General features: G+C 30.8%; 2 protein-coding genes across 5 annotated transcripts in view; one reads left to right on the forward strand and one right to left on the reverse strand.

Moving 5' to 3' along the window:
• Positions 1-6,795, forward strand: part of LOC135949982 (galectin-4-like) — a 28,797-nt gene extending 22,002 nt beyond the window's left edge. For 3 of the 4 annotated variants that reach the window (XM_065499457.1, XM_065499456.1, XM_065499458.1), the window contains exons 2-4: positions 4,591-4,709; positions 4,767-5,791; positions 5,922-6,795. In XM_065499457.1, the coding sequence (XP_065355529.1) occupies positions 4,591-4,709; positions 4,767-5,784 (1,137 nt within the window). In that variant the 3' untranslated portion in view covers positions 5,785-5,791; positions 5,922-6,795. Of the gene's footprint in view, positions 1-4,476; positions 4,525-4,590; positions 4,710-4,766; positions 5,792-5,921 lie in introns of those variants that run through there. The other variant, XM_065499459.1, reaches the window with a different exon arrangement.
• Positions 6,796-12,725: 5,930 nt separating this feature from the next.
• Positions 12,726-14,088, reverse strand: LOC135951830 (galectin-4-like). Its single transcript, XM_065501564.1, has 3 exons — positions 13,932-14,088; positions 13,759-13,874; positions 12,726-13,697 (listed from the first exon to the last, which is right to left on the reverse strand). Exons 1-3 carry the CDS (start codon positions 13,968-13,970, stop codon positions 12,785-12,787), a joined length of 1,068 nt encoding a protein of 355 aa, XP_065357636.1. The 5' UTR covers positions 13,971-14,088; the 3' UTR covers positions 12,726-12,784.
• Positions 14,089-14,408: the final 320 nt, after the last annotated feature.

Below are 14,408 nucleotides of genomic sequence, written 5' to 3' on the forward strand. Positions count from 1 at the left end.
TGCTAGTAATTTAGAGTATTTCAAACTCATTACTGCCTGCTCTCTCAATTTTCTACTTGATCAATTTGTCCACTCTAACAACTCAGTAATGGATCACTTTGACATTTTTAGTTGTTAAGAAACAAGCAAAGCAAAATAATAAAAGTATAATTTCTTTCTTCATTTCTTTCATAATCATTGATTACACTTAAATTGTAAGTCAAGGATTCAAGGATATAAAGTGGCATGTTTTCATGGCAACATACAAAAATATGACAAACAGATGAAAATAGATTTTACGTATTACATTTCATTGTTGAAGGTTTTTATGGATTTCTATAGCCAGTTTTTTTTACTTTCTTTTGTTTGCTTTTACTTTTACAATGAGTATTAGTCGTAAGTAATGAAAAATGTAGGACAATAAATGACGAAAATTGTTGCAGATAATACGTGTAACTATCTAAGAGATGAGTAATTTTTTTTTGTGTAAATAAAAAAATGTCGTATAGGCAAATTAGTTTTTTCTTCTTTCTACTTAGTAAGTGAATAATAATTGAGTTGATTTGTAAACATATCTAATAATAAAATTATTGTTTATTATATGGGGAGCCCCAGTTTATTTTAATATGTGCTACCGTAAGAGCGATAAGTACTTGCGGGTTTTTTTTGTTACTAATTTGGAATGCATATGTTTAAAAAATTATATTCCTATTCCTTAATTTTTTTATTTTTTATTTTTATAAATGCCCGGCTTCGCCCGGTAGCATTTACTAATGTTAGTTCTTCAAGTTTCTCCAACCCACATACACCTGCCTGTTCTTATTTATTTGCAAACAATATATCTAAATTTGTACTGCATACTTTAGGGAGCTTTTTTATTACAGTTGACTGGACTCAAAAAAAATTTCCGAGTTTTACCCGGAATTTTTTTTCTTTACAAACCATCTCCTGAAAGATTCGAATCGAATAAAAAACAATCAGCCAAATCGCTCCAGCCGTTCCCACGTGATGGCATTACATACATGGACCATTTCATTTTTTATTCGGGAATACAAAATTAGTATTTAACTAAAATAGTTTTATGCTAAATTCCCAATTTTCTATTGATAAAATCACTGACATTTATTGCTGGGGGATAAGCTTGTTCCTATGCGCATTTCACTGGTTCTCTCAGTGGAGAATCATATTTGCCAAATTAGAATAGTGGTAACTATGTAGCCTTGATATGTTTGAGTTACTGCAAGTAAGCTTCACGAGTTTTTCTAAATTCATCATTGACCAAATAATTTTGGATTCCGCCCTCTGTATGAGATCTATACTGGTTGAAATTGAAATGAAATTTGACGACAGACCCCTCAGGAGTGGTGCTATGAGGTCTCAAATGAGAACACCTCAGACGTGAAACATAATTATCTATATGAGAATTCAAATACCAAAATTTCCAAAATGGTTAACAAATCATGGAACAAATGTGAAGGATTATTTCAACACAAAAGATGCTCTTCACAGGTCCCTCCAAATTGAACCCATTTTGTGTCGGATTTCGCATATTTATTCTAAAATCCCAAAGTACTAAAATCAGTTTTATATACCCTAGGATGTTTTGAATATTCCAGTTAAAAATATTTTGAATTTGGAAGCAGCTGGATCCATACAGCTTCAAATACAGCTTCTGATAATATTTAGCTTTAAAAACCTTGAAAAAATAGAGTTTACTAAAGGCGAATAAATATCTATGGCTACCCGGATGTTCTAATTTTCGGGATGCACAAAAACCTGAGAAGCACACCCAAGGGCGAGGAGGTGTGAATTACTATTTCACTCCCTTTGGTTCCACACCTAATGGAAGCAATAATGTTTTAAATTATGAAGCCAATTTTTAGTTGGTATTCTGAACAAAAACGTCGTCTCGAAGTTTAATGATTGACCTGCATATACTTCGTAAGATGGAGCCATGATCTATGCTTCAGTCCTATTGACTCTTGAGCCTTAAATATTAATGAGATGTATGTCTAACATCGTTTTCAGTCTGGCCTCAGGAGTGAAGCTAATCGCACCAGTAATAGCAGGACATGCTGGTCTCTGCACTGTATAGTGCAGGATTTATCTTTTGACCGCGATTCTTGTTTTTATTACCTTTTCTTTACATCGAAAATGTTGAATTTTGTGCCAACAAAGCGTCATATGCGGGGAGTTTTGCCTTACTTCTTTAATTTGAAAACAAGTAAGAGTGCTATATTCGGCTGTGCTGAATCTTATATACCCTTCACGAAATTATACTTCAAAATTTTAAATATTTTTAGGTAAAAAAAATTAAATTTTTTTTCCAGTTGTTTTTCATTTTTTGGAAAAAAAAAAATTTTCGATTGTTATTTAAATTTTTTTTTTTTAAATTTAAAAAAAAATTTTTTTTGAAAAAAAAAAATTCGGGTTAAAATTTTTTCCGATTTTGACCCATTGTAGGTCCAACTTACTATAGTCTTATATACGTCGTTGCAAATGTCTTTGAAATATCTATCATTAGATATCCATATTGTCTATATTAATGTCTTAGTAATCCAGATATAGGTAAAAAATAGGTCAAAAATCGAGGTTGTCTTGGTTTTTTCTGATTTTAAATAGCAAAATTCTCGAAAGCATGTCTGACAGAATTATTGAAGATTTGGATCCCGAAGATATCTGGGGTCTTCAGAAAATTGCTTTCAACAGACAGACAGACAGTTGGACATGGCTTAATCGACTCCGCTATCTATAAGGATCCAGAATATATATACTATATAGGGTCGGAAATGAGAAATGTAGAAATTACAAACGGAATGACAAACTTATATATACCCTTCTCACGAAGGTGAAGGGTATAAAAAGTGCCGCTGACACACACCAAAACTTATGGTGAATGTGTTCTATCGGTTTCAACGTGCGAGAGATTGTTTGTTCGTTTTAGAAGTGTTGATTTTGAAACGGAAGACAAAAATCGCCCAGGCCAGCCAAAACGATTTTGAAGACCAAGAGCTTGCAAAATCAAAAAGGTTTTGAAGAACTAGAATTGGTGGCAAGAGCTTGCAAAATCATTGGGAGCTATTTAGTCAGTAATTTCAAAACGTTTGAGAGCGACAGGATTCATCCAACAGAAGGGAAATTTGGTATCATACGAATTGAAGCCAAGAGACCTTGAAAAAAGAAAATCATTTTTGCACCGAATCATATGTTTCGATGAAAAATGGATCCATTACGATAACCCGAAGTGTAAGAGATCGTATGTGAAGCCCGCTTAACCAGCTGAATCGACACAAAAGTCAAAAATCCTTGGCGCTAAGGTTATGCTCTCTTTGGTTGGAGCTAAAGGGTTCTATCTATTATGAGCAATATCGATCGAGATTTATTTACTATTACAAAGATATTGTTACGTATTTGCATTAACGATGTGAATTTAACGGTTTGCAGCGATTGCCTATAACATTTATCATGTTTATCTTAGTTTGTGGCAACAAAATCTTGCTCATGCTCGAAGGTTCGAGAATGAACAATATCAATCGAGATTTGTTTACTATTACAAAGTAATAGTTACGAATTTGCATTAACGTTAACTACCTGTAACATTCATCATGTTTATAAACATGTCCATCAGTAGAAGCTTCTACTTATCAAGAATGTTGATAGGACGTAGTTTAGGCTGCTAACATTAACATTTAAGCTGATAAAAGCTTTAGAATTCGAATATTCTAGTTTTGTCCGTTAAGAACTTTCATGGAGCTACTCGAACGAAGATGGCGTTGTGTATAAATGGCGGCTGCGGTTGCAGTAGTTATTCAGTTTATTATAGACGTTGTTAGAAGTAGCATCAACTGTATTATTAGTGTATACTTGTATATTATAAAGTGTGTAATATAAGTGTGTCAATTAAAAGAAAGTGACTATATTTGTGGAGTAAATTTGAGTAAATAAAGAGTTGTTACAATTTTTAAACCACTAAACTGCTTTTATTTACAATCAAACGTATCCGGTTTATTTAGAGGAAATAAACCACCATTTTTAAAAGGTAAAAACGTATCAATATGTTATTTTACAAATTCTCTACATATCCTTGGATTTATATTTCATATTTTTTAAAAATTCTTGATAATTTTAGGAACATTTTAATTATTGAATAATTCGTTTTTGCCAAAGCGAATATAGTTTGGTGGTGTGGGTTGTTGTATAATTGTTTATGCACAGTTTTGTATACAAGGGTAGAATTTATAGTAATAGGAATTTCTTTAAATTACAGATTTAAATTCAAACATTTGTTTATTTATTCAATATATGTATACAGAAATGCATATTTTTGGTACCTAATAAAATTTAGTACTATGAAATTCACAGTTGTAAATAATCTGAAATAGGTAGTGACAAAGGAAAATTCAAAAATCAAATTTGAATAAAAAAAAAATCATAAACAAAAACTAAATTTTAGTAAGAAATTTAATTAACATTTAGTGCATGTTTGGTAGCATTATAGAAACTATATTCCTAATGTGTTGGCCCAAGAGGACAAAGAATCTAGATGTATAAATATTTGAAACTAAAATTAATCCTTTTATTAACTTTTTTCTATCTTTTGTGCACTTTTAGGAACGCCTACAAGATTTTGAGGCCGATGATGAACCAATCTATCACAATCCACATTTGGGAGATTTGCACGAGGGTGTTAGTTTTACGGTAACGGGTAAAACCAAACGTCATTGTGAGAGGTATGTATTTGAAATTATAACTATAATTTAGGAAAATAATAATTCTTTTTTTTGCAGATTTTCTATAAATTTTATTGTGGAAAATGCTACCAGAGATTTAGCCTTGCACATAAATCCACGTTTACCTCAAAATTATATTGTGCGCAACACTAAAGTTCGTAATGTTTGGGGTCGTGAGGAGGTGGCCTCGGCTTTGCCATTTAGTCTCAGACGTGGCGCACCATTTTCCATACAAGTTCTCTTCACCGAAGAATGTTACATGATCTCCGTAAATGGTTATCATTTTTGTAAATTCTATCATCGTTTGCCCTACAAAAGTGTCCAGAGTCTGGAGGTTAAGGGTGACATAGACGATGTAATCGTAGAACGTATGATTGTTAGCCACTATCCGGAACGTTTGCCGGAGTCCGTACCCAAGTCTGTACGTCTGCACAAATCTCTAAGAGCCGATCATGATCCCGATGAAGAAGGTGGCGATTTGACGGATCACGAAGAGAAACAAGCTACACAATGGCGTGATGTTATTGTAAATAATAAGATCGCCTATGAACCGAATATATTGCGCAAAGATGAAATGAAATTACCCTATTATGGTGTCATACCGAAGAACTCATTTCACTTGGGTCATGTCATTAAGATTGAGGGACGTGTCCGTCTGTTGCCTCAATCGTTTTATATTAATCTACAGGCCGGTCATGATTGTTGGCCACATCCAACGATTGCTTTGCATTTAAATCCACGCTTTAGTAAACAGAGTGTTGGCCCTATTGGCCAGACTACGGTCATACGTAATTCATGGGTCGATGGCGTCTGGGGTACTGAGGAACGCTCCGATATGGAAACCACTTTTCGTCCAGGCAAAACATTTAGTTTATCTATAGTTCATGGCTCTAATGAATCCTTTGAGATTTATGTCAATCATGAGCTGTTGACGGAATACAAATTTCGCTGTAGACCGGAAAGGATTGATACGATTTATATACAGGGTGATATTAAGTTATTTGATGTGGTTTTGCAGCAGAATACATCGTTCGAAAAGATATCACCAAATCGTAGAGCTATAGAGGATTTGTAAATAAGCAGTAAGTATGACTAAGTATCTATTTGGTGGTCATTCCGTAATTCGATTCGAAAGAAATACAAATTCGAGCTATGGACTAATAGATCATTCATTTTAATGATTCAAATAATTTAGTATTTTCCTCTTTACAGTTTCAAACATTCTTAACTTACAAAACAAACAAAAAAATGAGCCTTATTTATATAAGCTTAAGGAATATTGAAACCTAACTGAAGAAGGGAAGGATGAAACGATATGGAACACTGACAAACAAACAACCAAACAAAAAACTATATACTTTCGGAATTTTAAAACTATATTAACAAAGATTGTGTTATTTAGTTTTTAGGCTTAAAATAAATTTTACTGTTATTTATTGGCTATAATCAAAAAAAAAAAAACAAAATCTAAAAAAAGAACTCGAAAAACGTATTTATAATCCCTACTCCCCATCTACCAAAAACCCTGCCCCCTACACTAAATATGGATAAATCTATTTTATTATATTTTTTATAAATGTTACTAAACGAAAACTATATTTCATTAAACCCAATTGAAGTCCCTTTTTAATACCAAAAGAAGAAAAGACAATAAATTTACTCCTACTAAAATTAAAACCTAATTTGATTTAAAATCTATGCAATAATTGAATTAAAAATTATTTAATGTATTGTATTGTAACAAAATAACATTAACATTTAAAACTAAATTATTTACTTACTCGTACTTTCATAGATATGTTGTGGTATTTACAAAATGTTGCGTCTATATTTCCGTTGTATTAACTATAACTATAAAAAAAGCAAAGATATAAACAAAAACTTAAAATAATAATCAAATTAAAATTTTGCTCTTTATCTATAATATAGTTTTTAATAAATCATGTTGTCATGAACTCTAAAAGTAAAACAAACTAAAAAAAACAAAATGTATGAAACTGCAGACAAAATAAGTGCAATTTTTTTCTAAATGAATCTTAAATAAATGTTTTCCATGTATAAAAATAAAGGGAAAAGAAAACTAAAATGGCAGTATTTTGGTATATTCGATTTATTAAAAAGATTTTCAAAATTAAATTTCAAACAGAGTTGGACCCGAAACTGGTTCAAATCCAATGTATAAGAAAACATAATTTCATTTGTTTCTGTTCTTTTGGACTGAAAATTTAATATATGTATGTAATTTTATGAACCGGTAAAAATAGGGCAAATGTTAGAGTATTAAAAGCCAAAACCGGTTAACTGATGTTATCGAATAATACAATAGAGAGGCTTTTTGTATCGGTTAATAGATTTTTATGATTAAAAACTTATGGGTCGATTATGGATGGCAACCGAATTCAGTTACGTTGCCAGAGGGCAACCACAAATTTCTGGTTGCCAATTAGGCATGAATTATTTCTCCAAAATTTTTTTTTCAAAAAATTGGAAAAATTTAAAAAAAAAAAATTAACTTAAAAATTAAAAACTGTGTTTCGAAAGAAAAAAAAATTGAAAAACTGTTTTTTAAAAAAATTTAATTTTGTTTACCAAAAATATTTCAAAAAAATTATTTTTAAGTATAATTTTGTGAAGGGTATATTAGATTCGGCACAGCCGAATATAGCTCTCTTACTTGTTTTATTTTTTTTTTGCTCAAAAGAAAGCTTAGGTCTATTCCTTTCAGACCTATTTAGTTCGTAGAAAAATTCGATGCACAACGAAATTTTCGACAGCGATGTCAACTTATAATACGAATATTACATTCGATAGTCGATATTCAATAGCCAACGAATATCGTTTGTCGAATGCAACTCATAAGAGGGGCCATAAATCCAATCGCATCCCACTAATATACCAAAAAGCTTTCTTTTGAGCAAAAAAAAAAAAAAAAATTAAAAAAGGGCCCATTTTGGAAAAAAAGTTAGATTTTGCCAAAAAAAAAAAAAAATTACAAAACATTTATTTTGATAGATATCGCACTCGCATCCCACTAAGCGACTAAAGAGGTTTTCAAGGAAGATATCTGAGCTTTCTTTTGGGCAAAAAAAAAATTAAAAAAAGGGCCCATTTTGGAAAAAAATTCGATTTTGCAGGAAAAACAAAACTTGTATGTCTTGAGTTACAAAATATTTATTTTGATAGATATCCCACTAAGCGACCAAATAGGTCTGAGAGCTTTATTTTGAGCAAAAAAAAAAAAAATTAAAAAAGTTTTTGATTTTGTGAAGTCAAAAATTGTATGTTTTGAGTTACAAAACATTTTTTTTTATAGATATCCAACTCGAATCCAACTAAGTGACCTAATAGGTCTTCAAGGAAAATATCTAAACTTTATTTGAGAACAAAGTGCCTATTTTGAAAAAAAATTTAAAAAAAAGATTTTGAATTCGGAAAAAAAAAAATTCCGAAAGATTGAAAAAATAGCTATCTATACTATTTGGGGCACATGTTGCTAAGGGCGCTACGAACTAAGTCCCCAATGAACAAAGTCCCCAAACCGCAAATGAATTAAGGCCCCAAAATTTTATATAGAAAAAACTCCCCAGGTTTTTGATACACCCCAGAGGAGAAAACCTTTGTGCCCAGCCGAAGGCCGGCAATGCAAAAAGTTTTTAGTATGCGAAGACGGTTTCTTTTTGCTTGGGGGTTTAGTTCCTTTGGTTGGGGATTTATTTCATTTAGAACTTTTGGGTTTTAATTCATAATGAATTAAGCCCCTAATTTTGGGGTTTTAATTCATTTGTGGTTTGGGGACTTTGTTCGTATCGCCTTGCTAAGAACAAAAGGTAATAAGCAGGGAAACCGGAAATATGCTCTAAAAAAAGCTTTTTAGGCGCTTTAAATATGCAGTAAAAACTTTAAAATATGCTCTTAAAATTTAAAAAATATGCTCTTAAAAAAACAAACTTTTACATAATTTTTAACCAAAAAAAATTTACTTAAATTTTCAAATAAAAATCGTTGTCTATTGGATCTGAAAACATTTTTAAACATAGAAAATGTTCTTTCGACATCAACTGATGTTACAGGAGCAAATTTAAAAGACAATATTTCTTTAACACTTAGAACTGTTAATTTGAGTTAGAACTAAAAATTGATATTTAGATGGAGCTATTATTAAAATAGTGCTTATTTTATATTAAAACAAGTAAGAGAGCTATATTCGGCTGTGCCGAATCTTATATACCCTTCACCTAATTATACTTCAAAATAAAAAATTTAAATATTTTTAGGTGAACAAAAATTTTTTTTCAGTTTTTTAATTTTTTGGATAAAAAAAAATTTCGAATTGTTATTTTAAATTTAAAAAAAAAAATTCTGTTTTTTAATTTTTTGGTGAAAAGCCATCTTTTTTCAATTTTGAAGTTCAAAAGTTGGTTCATTTGACATTTATTTTGTAACCCCGCCCCTGGTATGAATATTACAGCCAAAAAACAAAAAAATTCCATTTTTGGGATATTTCCACACTTTTTTGGGAATTGCGGGAGTCCTGATACAAATTTCCATAAAATTAATAATAAAAATAAAATCAATCTTGAAATAACGGTAAAGCGACCATGCTTTTTACGTCGTTTTCTTACATATTGTTTTAAATCATTGTTTCTGAACTTAAAACGTATTATAAAGTTCTTAAAAATTAATAAATAATTAGTACAACGAAACAATCACTCACCTACTCAATCAACTTCCCTTTCCGCTTACATTTTACTGGTACAAACAAAACGGAACACTTTTATTTACTCTTTTGTTTATTTTACAACTTTTTTTATTTTCTCATTTACCTATTTAGCATTTTGCTTTCAAAGATCTGTAGGTACTTTATTTATTTCCTCTTAATTTCCTACAATAAACTTAAACAGCTTATTTGACCTATATTTACTTTGTATGAAGCTTTTTAACTCCATACACACACACACTAACTCTCCACTAACATGTTTTCTCAACGAACGGCCCGACCAAAGCAACACACCGACCGGCACAAAATTGCATTCATACAATAATTTTTTTCTAACACTTTTATTACAAATTTACTTTATATTTTTTAACAATATTTTTACACACATCTATTAAGCAATATTTAAATTTTATATTTATGTAAAAATATTTGAATTTTTTTTAATTTTAACACGATTTATTAATTAATTAATCGAGCTCTAATCACCGAACAACCGAACACTTGTTAGATTTATAGAAAACTAAAAGAAGAATGCAAGTAATGTTACTGTTACTGTTGTTGTTGGCATTAGTGTGTATAAAGAGTGTTTGTTGTTATTGTGATGATGATTTGAGCGGGAAATATTGAAGTTGGCTAAGAGATTAAAAGTTAGATGTCAAGACAGATTTGTCAGTGTAACAACAAACACTCTTGTATTTGTACAATTTATTACACATTAATGCCAACAACAACAACAACAGTAACATTACTTGCATTCTTCTTTTAATTTTCTATAAATCTAACAAGTGTTCGGTTGTTCGGTGATTAGAGCTCGATTAATTAATTAATAAATCGTGTTAAAAGATACAAAATTGCAAATATTTTTACATAAATATAAAATTTAAATATAGCTTAATAGATGTGTGTAAAAATATTGTTAAAAAATATCAAGTAAATTTGTAATAAAAGTGTTAGAAAAAAATTATTGTATGAATGCAATTTTGTGCCGGTCGGTGTGTTGCTTTTGCCGGGCCGTTCGTTGAGAAAAAAGAGAGTTTGTGTGTGTGTATGAAGAGTAGTTAGAAAGCTTCATACAAAGTAAATAAAGGTCAAATAAGCTTTTAAGTTTATTGTAGGAAATAAAGAGGAAATAAATAAAATACCTACAGATCTTTGAAAGCAAAAAGCTAAATATGTAAATGCGAAAATAAATAAAAGAGTAAATAAAAGTGTTCCGTTTTGTTTGTACCAGTAAAATGTAAGCGGAAAGGGAAGTTGATTTAGTAGGTGAGTGATTATTTTGTTGTACTAAGTATTAGTTAAAGCTTTTAAGAACTTTATAATACGTTTTAATTCAAAAACAATGCTTTTAAACGCCAAAACTAATGTAACAATGTGTAAGAAAACGATGTAAAAAGCATGGATGCTTTACCGTTATTTCAATATGTATTTATTTTGATATTTTTTTTTTAATTTTTTTACACACACGATTTTGAAGTAAAAAAAACTATCTGTGATAAAGATTTTTCAAAGCGCTTCACAGTGGATAATATAATATGATTTTTCCGAATGTTTGAAATTAACCATAAAACAAGTTGTATCGCAAAGTTGAGATGCAAGCAATAATTATTGGCAGAAATTATAGTTATTATGTTAACAGAAGTATGTATTCGAAAATGGTGACAGAATACACTACTTTCGACTTTAAAGATATTTAATATTGTGACACTAGGCATAAAAGTTAAATGCTTAAAATTTGAACCAAATCGGACAACGATTTCTGGACGCGCAACGAGGTCAAAGTTCAGATATATGCACAATTTTACTATTTATATGGAATAAATAGGTGAAACTCGTTAACTTTCTGCATTGTTTTCTAGAAATATGTAGATTTATTTATATTAATGAATATTACATTAAAATTTTTTTTTGGAAATTAACCCTGTGTCTCCTTTGGGTCAAAATGACCCAAAAACTGTAAAAAAAAATTTCAGTTTTTGTAAAAATTTTGCCATTAAATAATTACTTTTGCAATTTAATTTAAAAGAATCGAAATGTGTACGTAATTGTCGTTCTAATAAGATATAAAACACAAAAATTGGTTAAAAAATGTTAAAGTTATTAAAAAATCGCCAGGCCATTAAAGTGTCTCAGGCCACTAGAACAAGAAATGTAGGAACAAAACTAACATATTTTGAGAAATATTAAAATAAGAGCTTAATTTTACTTACTTTTGTCTTCGTAAGATACCGTTAATCTATTCGCAGGTATGACCAAAAAAAATTATTTTTTTAACAGCAGTTTCAAAACTCCAATTTCAAATTTTTAAAAATTTCAGAATTTTTTGATCATCACTTGGGGATTAATTGACAACATAATAGGGAATAAAAATGTGAAAAAATTATGTCAATATTTCCTATAGTTTTTCCGTACCTGCGATTTAAATTTTGCGATTTTCGAGAAAAACTAATTTTTTGGCCATATTTTGGCGAATGAGCCGAATTTCCTTACTGTTATGATTTTTAAGTAAAAGCTATTCAAAATATTATAGTCCAGGTAATTTTAAATATAGTCTGTAAGTTTTACTAAAATCGGAAAACGTTAACCCTTAAATCGTGAAGGTCAAAGATAATTTTTTTCAATATTTGGAATTTCTAATGAAAAGATAGCGAAATGTTATATATTTTTGGGCCGATTTTGATGAAACTTAAGACAAATATAACACAAAGACTAGTATTTGCGGAATTTTCTATAATTTTTTTCATTGACATTTCTCTCTTCTTCCATATTATGTATTTATCAGAATTACTTTCCGATTCGATTAAACAATGTCCTTCCGTCCGTCTAACTGACTGGCTGTGCATGATGATCGGTTCATTTTCAGTCATAGCTCCAATAAATAAATATTAATCTCTTTAAAATGTTGGTATCCACATAAAATTCAACAATTAGTTTCATATAGACATAAATTACACTACCTAATTTCATGTCGATCAGTCCATAATTAGCCATAGCTTCCATATAAGGTTCTCCTTCGTAAAAATACTGTTGAGATTTTTAAAGAAAAATGTTTTTGCTCATTTATTCAGGTCGGGCTTGGCCGACCAAATTTTCTTCCTTGTTATTTTGTTTCAAAAAAAGAAGAATAAGTACGCGAATATTTTTTGTTAGATATGATTCGTCTTTAAAGGACACATAGTTTACTCTATGTCCCTCACGCAATTCATACCAAACACGATTAAAGTTTGGAAACACAGTGTTTTAGGATGGTACTTCACTACTAAAAGTCATAATAAGAACTTGTTTCAATGAACCCATTTTCAACTATTTTTTTTATTAATAATAATTTTAAATTTCAATATCCAACCTTATTTCCCTTTCAATCACTTTCAATATCCACACTAAATAGTTTTAAATCGCCTGCTATAAAGCAAGTATCCACATACTTCGGATTCACCTTGTAGGGATAATCGGTAACTGGTTTGTCATTCATATAAATCTCAAACGATTTTCTGCCTCGCACTACAACCAAATGAAAATCTGCTCCGGGTCGTAGACCTGTGGCCAATTCTGATTTAATTTCACCCGTCCATTTACCATTGGCAAATGAATTGCGAGATATAACGGGTTCACCAGTTTCACCGTCACGATGTCTAGTAAAGCGAAACTCCAGCAGCAGAGCAATAGTAGGCTGAGGCCAAACATTCTGACCCACTTGCAGAGCCACCTTAAATGTATGTGGATTGAGGCGTACATGGCCCCTAACACCGATGCTATAGCCCAAATCAAAGAAACCCTTATCGAAGGTGGCATAATAAGGCAAGGGTAGAAAACGTTCAGCCTCATCGGCTGCTCCTAGTTCACAATAATCAGCTTCCGATTCGAGATCCTCTAAATCGGCAGTCTCAGCATAGCGACCGCCTAAACGCACTATATGTGGTGTTTTATCGGGTCGTGTAGGATAATCGGTAACAATATTGCGTTCCACATGCACCTCAGTAATATCACCACGTATTTCTATGCTGCGTATATCATGAAAAGGCAGACGATGAGTAAATTTAGCTATATGCAAACCATTAAGGGCAATCAGTATGTTTTCTAAGGTAAACAAAATTTGTATTTCAAAGGTAGAGCCGCTATTTAAGCGAAATGGTATGGCTGAATTCGTTTCCTCCGCTCCCCAAATATGTTTAATGCGGGAATTACGTCCCAATGAATTGGTAGATACACGAGCGGCTACTCGCAAGGCAATATCTTTATTGGGATTATCCAAACCAAAATCTATAAGGAAACTGTAAATAAAAAAACAATAATTAATTCAACTTTTATAGAATTTCATTCAAAAAGACCCACCGATCTCCATGACGTAGTATTTTACCACTGGCGAAAAATGCCAGACCTTCTTGTATACGCCCCAGTTTATTATTTTGGTATTTTGGATCTCCTTCGATGTCAGCATTTAAAGATTCCTATATGAAAGATTTCGTTATTTTGAATAATTAGATATGTTATTTGTTCATATTTACAGTTGAATCAGAGGTTTTGCCAAAACAATAAGCCAGCATTGTGGTATTTATGAAATGCGGAAATTTTTAAGGATTTTAATTTGAATTTTTATTCCAAATTTTAATTAATTTTCAATTTTGTTTTGTTTTCGAAATTTGAATTCTGATAAATTTTGAAGTGTGTGCTGTGCTTTAATTGTTGTAAAAGTAAATCATTTAGTTTTTAGATATGTGAAAGTGTTATCGATAAATATCAAAATGGAAATGGTTTGGAAAGAGGGAAAAAAATATACATCACACTATTTGCCTATTGAAAATTGTATTTTTTCTGTCGCTCTGCAAACCACTACTATTGAAAAGAAGTTATAGAACGTCAAAATAATCATACGGAATATTACTTTCTTGAGAACTGTCATTTGTTGCATATCTGTACTAATCTGTGATATCGTTACCTAAAACGCAAAACGCCATAACTAACAAAAATTTCAAAACCAACTT

The sequence above is a fragment of the Calliphora vicina genome, chromosome 2 (genome assembly GCF_958450345.1).
Source record: "Calliphora vicina chromosome 2, idCalVici1.1, whole genome shotgun sequence".
Lineage (NCBI taxonomy): Eukaryota > Metazoa > Arthropoda > Insecta > Diptera > Calliphoridae > Calliphora > Calliphora vicina.